At 43.3% G+C, this 10223-nt stretch overlaps 1 protein-coding gene across 1 annotated transcript in view; it reads right to left on the bottom strand.

Moving 5' to 3' along the window:
* Positions 1–637: 637 nt before the first annotated feature.
* The window catches only part of LOC119457583 (exostosin-1b), a 182224-nt gene continuing 172638 nt past the window's right edge, over positions 638–10223 (bottom strand). The window contains exons 5-7 of the mRNA XM_037719198.2: positions 9269–9478; positions 7427–7587; positions 638–6852 (exon numbers count right to left, since the gene is read on the bottom strand). Of these exons, the coding sequence (XP_037575126.2) occupies positions 6486–6852; positions 7427–7587; positions 9269–9478 (738 nt within the window). The 3' untranslated portion in view covers positions 638–6485. The remainder of the gene's footprint in view (positions 6853–7426; positions 7588–9268; positions 9479–10223) is intronic.

Raw genomic sequence — 10223 nt, 5'->3', positions numbered from 1 at the left:
TATGGATTGTAGAATATCCCTACCTGAAGCCAGCCTGTTCGTTCTCTTGGTTGGCTGAACTGAAGTGAAGCAGTTATTTACAGAATTGTAAGCCTATGTGCAGGCGTACGCATACAGAATATTTAGGGTAGTTGCAGTGGTCATTCACAGTGCGGCTTTCAGTACAGCAGTCATTATTCTCAGTATTCATCCCACAAAGACAGCTCTCTGCTCTCTTAGATGTCGGTCTACAAAGGGTTATTGTCATTGTAACATCCTTGTCATGACAATGGAGTCGTTTGCATATCATCACGTCATTGTTGACATCATGGCATTGTCATTATAAGTGCACCCATGAAATGTGGATGTCTTCCTTGCTCCCATATAAATGACGCATGTTAAAACGATTATGCAGCGTTAACTGCTATGCGCAGTAAATGACAAAAGAATGCAAAAGTTGTCCAATAGTTCATGTATGCATTGCATTTTTGTTAAGCTGAACTTTTGAAAGGATAAACAGATTTTCAAAGAGCTCCATCCTGCAGTGTAATACGCTATACACAGATAAAACGAATTCAACTTCTGAATACGCCACCTGGTGTTGAGCTAGGACAAACATGTCAGACCAGCAGACATTAAGCACACGGGACACACTGGCTGCTGCAGTATATTTTATTTGAAAAAAAAAAAAAAGAAAGGGAAATATACATGTTCAGAGCAACATCACTGCATTTGTTCACTCATGTGCAAACGGTGCTGCTACGTATGCATCATACACATTCTACAAACTCTGAGGAGATAAATTATTTCACAATAGTGTACAACATAACTCCTATCCAAGCACTCTTTCGCAGTGACAGCACCGCAGCAGTCACACACTCTACTCGAGCCATAAATTCAATACTTTCAGCACGTCAATTATCCCGATTAACTCTTAAAGAAGGGCAAGAAGGGGGAAAAAAGGTAGAGAAAGAGAGAGGCATATTTTTAGTTTTGTTCATCACAAAATAACAAAAGAACAACAAACGTAGCTAAAACAACTTGCAAAATCTGCAAAGTCGTCTCTTCAAATAACTTACAGGAATAGAACACATCACTTAGATTTAAAATGGTAATATGTTTAAAGGCTCGGTAAAAAAAGACAAACAAGAAACACCACTGTCATTAGCTACGGTTACATCGTTTAAAATGTGTAAGAAAAAGAGTCGAAGGACGTGCGGGGTTCGGGTGCCTCCTCTGGCGAGGCACACGGTTGATCCATAAATTATGTTCTTTGCAACAATGTTATTGCTCAAAGCTAAGTGCAACAGCTTTGAAAAGCTTAATGTATTAGGCTTCGCACGTGTTCCACACATGTTCCGAAGCTCGCAAGAGATGCCGGGGAAGAAAAAAACAGAAGTAAGGGCGGCAAATATTTCACGAGGGAAACTACAGCGTGAAATGCGACTACAATGGCTACTCGGTATCTGCACTTGTAAATATTTGCAGGGGCACCCGCCTCGCATTACGCAAGACAACGGGTGCTGAAAGCCCAAGGTGTTTCCTTAGATTGTCTCTAAACCGTAGAAGTCCCGCAGAAACACAAGAACAGTTACAGTACGCGAGTAAAGGGCAAGAAGCATTCGTCGCGACAGCCAAGAAGAAATACAAAAGAAAGCAGGTAAGGTTTACCATGCTGTTTCAAGTAAACTGAATCAAATAAGAAGACACAGGAGTTAACACAGCACTCTTCAATGCACATTTGCCTGTTTTATCACTACGTAATCAGAAAGGCTTGTAGTACCATCCGTAGCACTGGTTCTGGGCTAATAAAAATGAAGTCGAAAGCTGACAACCTTGTCGAAGGTGCCAAAATGGAAACGTTTCCTTCTCGAGTGGAAGATATAGTGATGTATAAAAACTGCAACACTGCACTCGTACCGGGTCAGGGGACTGGCACAATTACTCAATGCGCTCGTCTGGCTTCTGGGCACCCTTGCGAGAACCGCTGACCAGCCAGGCAGAGTAGAAGCACATGAGCACAGCAATGAGAGTATGTTTCACAGGGCAGTAGAAAAAGCGGCAACAAACAAGGTTGGCCGGACAGCTGTCTGGCCAAAAAATGCCGCAAATTGAACATAGCTTGAGAGCATTTCATTGTTGTGGGCAGACAACAGATTGTCGTGACATTGGCCTGGTGTGGACGGGAGCATTCTCCCCCCCCCCTTTTTGTTTTCTTTCTGTACCTCGAGAAAATTACAAAAGCGAGTTCAAGCATAATTCTCCAATATGACAGGTATTGCACACATTTTGTCTTTCATGTCACAATGGATATATGAAGAATATTTATGCCCTAACTTTTTGGCAGTGAACAGAGGCAGCTAATAATTAATGTGTATTTTACCTTGAACTAGGCCATCAGCTTCCTGATCCTGTTTTTTTTTTTCTTCTTGTGAGCATGTGTGCATGCGTTTAACCAAAAACATTTGTTAAACCAGTCTTTGACTAGCCTGCTTGTTTAACAACTGAAAGTAGTAAAGCATCTGCAAGACATGGAAAGGATTAAGTTCATTGTCAGCTACACAACATAAAACAAGAGCGCCCAGCAAGGAAGCATAATCTGGACACATAGATGCCACAGAAAACACATTCCTGTATTCAGAATGCACTGCCGTTCCTCATGTACCTTAATTATTGCATTATTTGTCAAGTATTTGTGCCTAAGGGACATGAAAGCAAAGCCATGAGAGTCAGCACACGCTGCTGATTGTAATACACACTAGTGAAAAAAAAAAGAAAAATTCAAGTGTATATGGCTGCTTTATTTCAATTCCATTCCTATAAACAGAATTTAGAGCTCTGCCTATCACTTTGGTGACTAAGCTTTGAATGGCTAACAGTTCTACAGGCTCTTGTTCAATGTGCAATAGAGCTATTCTTGTGAACTCTTAAATCTAAGTCAATGTTGGAATGTCCATATGCTCACATAACTTGTTGATTGCTTGGAACAGGTGATAGAAGAGTGTACTACATACCCAGACCTTAGATGAAGAGCGAAATTGGTTGCCTGGGGATGTTTAAGGCACCTTTTCAAGGTAGGATGCTCCCACGTGTAATGACATGGTGTATCATGGAGCCAGAACGATGACAGGATCCAAAACCTTTGCTTGTATTGAATGCTCACAAATATGCCATTTTGCTACTCAGCTCCCCACGCCTATAATTTGCAGAATTTTTTTTTTACCATACTATGCGCCATTTTTCTTGTTTCACCGGCTAACAGCGCTGCTATCTTTAATGTCTTCGAATTTATGATGTATGCAGTGGAGGACAAATACAAATTACAGGTGGTGTACTACATAGGCCTTTTATACGTTTATTTGTCGTTTCCCTGCGGGATACCGTCAGTACTCAGTTTGGTTTCTTTTACAGCTCGGTACCAGGGCCTAGTACCGAGTCCAGTTGCAGCTTGAGCAGATTACCTTGCCCCAGTACCTGACACTATGTGCCAGCAGGCCCCAAGAAAAAGGTGCCATGAGTTGCACCTTTTTGCATCACTGGTTGTGCTGCTACAAAAGCCAGCACATCCAGTGATGGCGCGAAAGACTGGCTGCATATTGCTTCAGTGCATGGTTACATGCCATCTGCAGAACTGTGGCCGAGTTTATGAGGGAGCTCAAAGGACCACTAGCGCATGATTGCTGCGGCTGCTACTGTTATTCATAAAACCATACTCCACTAAGCCTTCCTCTAGGTGCATGCCTCCATATGATGAAGATTAAGTAGATGAGTCGGCGGTGACGCACAATCACACTAAACGAGAATGGTTCTAGTGCAGGTAAAACAATGTGATCCACCCATTTTGCATGGGCGGGAGGAAGCAAGAATGACATCCGCATCTCCAGCTGATATGACCAGCTGGCATCTGCAAAACCAACTCGACCAACGAGCAGCAGAACAAGTTGTAAAAACAAAACGTACAGAGCAAATAACACTCCCTTCTAATATGGACTTGATAGGAATTACAAGTTATGGCAAACAGGCAAAGCAAACGCTACAGCTGTGTTCGTAGTTGGCACAAAAAAGAATTCAACGCCGACCATGCTAGCAATGGCCTACTTCATTTGGGCCGGCACTGAAGCGATTAAATGTCAAGCGCATCAGGCAGTACACGAGCACTCATGAAAAAAAAAAAAGCCCTGCTGATGAAACCGTTTCCAAGTGATACTGCACGCAGCACGTCAAACTGCAAGGGCAAACTACCCAGATTAGCACGGTGCTTGATTAATGTTAAAAAGAACAAGGGAAGAAGAAGAAGCAGACTTAAAGGGACCACTGCACCAAAAACTTTGCCCCGATAGACTTCATTTCCTTTCCTGCCGCAGCCCCTCCTTTTTCCAAGTAGAAACACTGCCCAAAATGACTCTTCCAAGCTTGACATTCAAATTAGGCACAAGCTTGTGATATTTTAATGCTAACAACGTTAAAAACCATCATGAATATTTATGGTAGAAATAATTAGGAACAGTAAGGTGTTCCCCTTCCTTTACATCACATGCCAATGAAATTTAGGGCAGGAACTGATGCAGTAACCTTCTTTGGCTGTGAGGCCAGAAAAAGAAAAAAAAGGGGGGAAGGGAGAGAAAGGAGACTGGAAACTTCGACACTTTTAGGCGTAAAGTGAATGTAAGTGTAATTGGCACGGAAAACTTCTCGATCAGTGCATCAAAAGTGATGCTGAGAACAGCAACTAATATGTGCTGCTGTGAACTGATCTCTCAAAGAAAGCATTTCTGGGCTAACGATTAAAAAAAAAAGGTTTTGCCGATAGTTCTCATTGTTGTGGTCTTCTCAGAGCCCAATAGTAAAGTTTTCGTATGCAACTTCGTTGTTCTAGGCAGTCAGAGAGACCATCTAGGAGCATTTCAAGCATGAGCATTCTGAAGATCACACGTGCCAACCACGTCTGAGTCTACAGCAAGGTCAGTTGTTCTGGCCCCTGTGCAAGCTCCGAGGGCGTAAAAAAGCAGCACTACCAACCCACAAGGGCACATGCATAAGCACGAATGTACACACAAGTGCATCGTCACAGTGAACCTGGAATAATGCGTGTCACAAAAAACAGTACCCTCACATCTGTGATGCAAGCGCAGGACAAAGGATAACCCTGTATGATAAATGAAATTAAGTAAACAAATAAGCATGTATCACAACAAAAGAGAGAAAAGCTTGCCGGAAGCTAATGCAGTGCTGTATGCACTTACCAAGTTCATTCAATGTGCTACACTAAAGCTGTTTATAAACCCAGTATCAAAAAGGCAAGGCCCATGTCAATATGACTGCAGATCAAGAGGAAGAAAACGTCTGCAATGCAAGCAAGAAAACCAAAACAAAGAAAACAACATTCCCACTATCGCATGAAAAGCAAACTGTTGTTGCTCGTTTTAAAAGAAAATGCTATACGGAGGGCAAATAAATGCAACAAAGACTGCACTGCACTGCAGATTGGCAGGATCGCCTATGCAATTTCACACGCTTCCCCATTTCTGGGTGATGAAAATGTAGGACCAAACAAAAGAAAATGTCATAAGATGGCATAGAATGAAAGCGTGAGGTACTATTTATCGCAAAAGTTCACAAGTAAAGCAGTGCATTAACAGACTGGTGCTATGGTTGCTGGTGCTGAGATCTAGCATACTATGGAGACATCTGGGGGTGGTATTCTCGAGCAATCACTATCAGGGATACGGTGACTTTTGTGAGATTTCACGTGATTTGGCACCTAATATAGCCAGCTCGGCACAGTGCCAGGAATGCCGTCAGCCATATACTTTGATGTAGCTGGACCCGAGCCACGCGAAAACTCATGGTAGTGATCGTGTCCTCGAAAGTAATTGCTCGAGAACACCACTCTTTGGCTTCCATGGCTCCTACAGTGCCAGCCACCGTACTGGTGCCATAATGCTTCAAGTCCAATCCAGTGGCGAGTGCTTTGGCCTGAAAACTTTTGCAACAGACAGTACCTGTAAGAAAGTCCCAGCATTACGATGTGCTGTGTCTGCAAAGGAAACAACATCAAATTCTTTCCTCATATGTCAATAAAATGCCTGTTGCAGATGGAATCTCCTCCTGCAGGTCATGCGATAGCAGCCAGAATATCTGCCAGGGCCTGTTTCTGATTGGTGCAGTTGCAAAGTACGATAATACGGATCGACACTATTTTGCAAGAACCTGAACTTGAGTCTTCTAGGTGATTCTGCCAACAAAACAGAATACAGCAAGCACACAGTTGTTCAGTGATAGAAGGCTAAATGTGGACTAGAAGCACCCACTGTTCCTATGACCAATGGGGATGAACTTCATGACATCGATGATGAAGGAAAAAAAAAAAAAATTGGAACTAGAACGACATAACGTTGTGTCATTCTTTCTTTCTTCACGCGACATGACTCGAGTCTTCTCCCACAAACGTGCTCAACGACATCGGGCACACAAAATCCTTGGTGCTAAAAGGGACGGCTTCATTCTCAGCTCCGGCCAGCACCAACGACGCGGTCGATGCGGCGGTACCGCTTGCGCAGGTTTGACACAGGGTCCCGGAACAGCACAGGGTCCAGCCTCAGTGAAGAGCGCACCAACGGCATGTGTCCCCAGTAGGTGGCAAAAGCATTGATGCATGCCTGGCGCTGCACAAAGTGGTCCGGGTCGTTCCATGGTGACGGATAGCCCTGCCCGGTGTCCCGGTACTGCTTGCGCTGTGTCACCTTGATGGGTGGCAACCGGGTCACTTGGCTCACAAGAAAGTTCATGAGGATGTCCTCACAGTTGTGGGCAGCATCCACCGTCTGTCTCAGGCTCTCCGGCAGCCACGAGGTGTACATCTCATGGTAGTACCTGAGCCAAGACAATGCAGAGTATGGGGCATTTAGTATGCAATGCCTTTCTCGGTCAAAGAAAATTTTAAAGGCCACTCGAAGAATTGCTTTTACTGCCTTATGTAAAGCAAACATCGCTACTATAAGGAATTATCTATTACTATAAATGAAGTTAATTTAAAATGCTTGTCACCAATATTAGCATTTAACAAATACTACATGTTTATAAATGAATATCGGATACAGTCGAACCCGGATATATCGAACCTGAAGGAAATCACAAAAAAGTTAAATATACTGTATAGGTAATTTGATATATAAAATAAAAATTCAATACAACAATTTTCAAGGGATTTTACTGCTCTTCGTTATAGACATCAATTCGTTATAAGTGAGTTCAATATATCCGAGTTTAACTGTATAATAAAAGTATTCTGACATAGAATGCAGCTTCATTATAACGTGGTTCTGCTGTATCTTGGCTCAACTGCATTCCAAAGAGGGGAAACACAGTCAGAACGCTGTGCATCTAAATTCTTTAGATCAAAATGTGAACATATTGTGGGTGTGATAGAAATATTGTGCTACGGTACCTGTGGTAGAAGGCAGCACCTGTGAGCACCATGGAGTACTCATTGGTCCACTTAGAGCTGTAGCCCCAGGCAGCCTTAGCATCATCCCAGTAATGCGAGCGAGCCGGGTAGCCCACAATGCGCTCTGGAAATGACTGCCACACCCGGAACCCAAAGTCCATCTGCAAGCATCAAGGCGTACTTCCCTCAAGCACTTCTGATGGCTTCAGACGTTCAACACAGGTTGGAGCCACTTAATGATACGGAGTAACAAAATTGGTCTCTCGGTATTACTTTTTTTTTCTTTCTTTTTTAACGGTCCCTGACTAGAAGTTGTAAAGGACTGTCCAGGAAGTGTTTTACAGCAGAAACCTTTAAAAGCCGTTTAAGCTTGACTGAGATAGGAGCAATTGTTCGAGGAGGTGAGTTACCCTCCTCACAACAGAGGCTCTCTCCTGTTAATCAATGTGTGGGCTTTTGTTTAAATTATTGTCATTGACCTGCTGCTTTGGCAGGGCAGATAAATGTAACATACTTTGCAGACATGATTATCAATGCGTGATCTTCGCCCTGCGATTGTCAGTTTGCAATTCCCAAGCCTAGACAACATTGTTTCCCAACGACCCACTCTTGAGCCAAAAGAAATTTTATAATTCCAAGTGGTGCCACAAGAGCTAGAATTATTAAAGCATTGCAACATTAGGTGCTTGAATTACTGAAGTGTGTTTATGCATTGCCATCCAGTTTCATTTTGTCACATCAAAAAAAATTTGCATGATGTAGTTCATGTAGATATCTTTTGCTTCCTTTCTTTCTTCAGCACTCCCTCTGATGTCACAACTCGCATTTATCTTTGAGAAAATAGTTTGCAAAACCTGCACACTTGTGAGCAACATGAGAGGGTCACAAGATTTGCTTTAGAGTAAGAATTAGCACTGATAATGCATAGATTCAAGCTGGACAAGCAAATATGTACCAAATACGTAGCTCTTCCACTGAATATTTCACCTCATGCAATTGTTATGATCCCCACAGACACTGAACTTCTATGTGTCATGTACTGCAAATTTAGCTGTTCAATATCACATTGCTGATGGAAGAATCTATACTACCAACCTTGATATTAGTGTGGCAGAAATTTCATTGGTAGCCTTTTTCCAATACAGTTGATTCTCGTTAATTTGACTTTTCACTTAATTCAAATGCACTGGAAAGTCGTGGCAAGAAAACACAAATTGCTGTGAAAGAAAAATGCGCTTCATTTGAACGCAAAAGCATGGTGGTTCAGATTAATTCAATCCCCACCAAACCTAACCGCCACCTCCTCATCCTCATGTACACGGAAGTTGCTAAAAACTTGAGCACAAGTATTTTAGCAAGTGGCGCTACTGCTTTCTTTTTATCTTTTAGAGGCCAATGCTCCTTCTGCCTGTGAAACCATCTGTTCCTGCTTGATTTCCCGTTGTATTATGCCCCCATATTCAGCAGACTAATTCGTCTACTCAGCATGGCGTTGCTTGCCATTTTGCCGCCGTTTGTCAATTTGACCTGGTGAATAATTCGAGTAAATTTTGCAACCCCACAAGGGTTGAATTAACGGGAATCGACTGTATGCAAGTGCACTATTCTGAGCAGGACATTTGCCAAACTAATCGTGGCACAAGTCCTTGTCCAAATAAAGACAAAGTACAAAAACCCATGATGAAGCCTTGCAGAAGTTATGACGAAGCTCTGACGTACAAGCTATGAGGTATGAGATGCAAGTTGCAACGCTTTCACGGATGCATGTGTGTCATCTCCTTGAGTTACAACCACTGCTCATCTTGATGCGCCCCATGGTGAGTATAAGAGCAGGTTCCTCACCTCTTCAGCAGTGAGCATGACATCCTCGTCCAGGGCAAGAACAGCGTCGGTGGTGATGAGAGGGTGGGGTGCAAAGCGAGAACTGATGGCCCTCTGCGGTGGGACCACCACGTGCACGGGGGCTCTGCTGCTGCCAGGAGACAGGCCAACGCCCTGAAGAAGTTTGGCCACCACAGGGGCCGGCGACTCACCACCCCATATGACCAGCACCTGCAGGAGGTAAGGGACCCCACAGACAGGCAACAGTCATTCGCTGCTCATGCTCCCATGACAGACTCTTCAAATCAGTGATTTCAATGTGCGCAGTTGCATGATCCACACTACAAACCCATATACCGTATAGACTCGTGTAAGGGCTGCAGTGTTGTTTTTTTTACAATTGGGACCGAACTGGTTCGGTCCTGTATAAAGGCCAAAATGGCTCTAGATATTCGATGCCACTAATAGGTGGCTCTTGCCATTTAGTAGGGGCACGCGGAAGAGCACAGCGTGCGAAAATTTGCAAATGCACGTGCACGGCTTCATGGCACCGAACGCGATTGTTTCTCCGTTAGAAAATTCTTTTCACCAAAATTTTGGGCTGCCAAGTTGGGAATGTGGCCCTTACACGGTTGCGGCCCTTACACGAGTCTATACGGTATACGGCTTAGGTGGAATTTGAGTGACAGTGCATCAAGTGAACAAGATCAACACGTCGTCCTTGGTAGGGTGAAGGTTTGATTTAGACCGGAATTGAAATACCAATGGCGGAGTTCATATTGAACGAAGCAGGAAAAATACCAGTGGCTAAAGCAGAGTGTTTTTCATTGAGTGAGAAAATTGATATAAAGAGTGTGGAAATAGGTAAAAACTGGCTATGACACTAATTGACCACAGATCTGAGGATTGATGCACAAGCTTCAACAAAATTTCATATTTACTCATATTCTATATCCTGAAGACTTCGGCCGTTGGG

Source organism: Dermacentor silvarum, chromosome 7, assembly GCF_013339745.2.
Source record: "Dermacentor silvarum isolate Dsil-2018 chromosome 7, BIME_Dsil_1.4, whole genome shotgun sequence".
Classification (NCBI taxonomy): domain Eukaryota; kingdom Metazoa; phylum Arthropoda; class Arachnida; order Ixodida; family Ixodidae; genus Dermacentor; species Dermacentor silvarum.
This window is presented reverse-complemented; position numbering and strand designations above follow the sequence as displayed.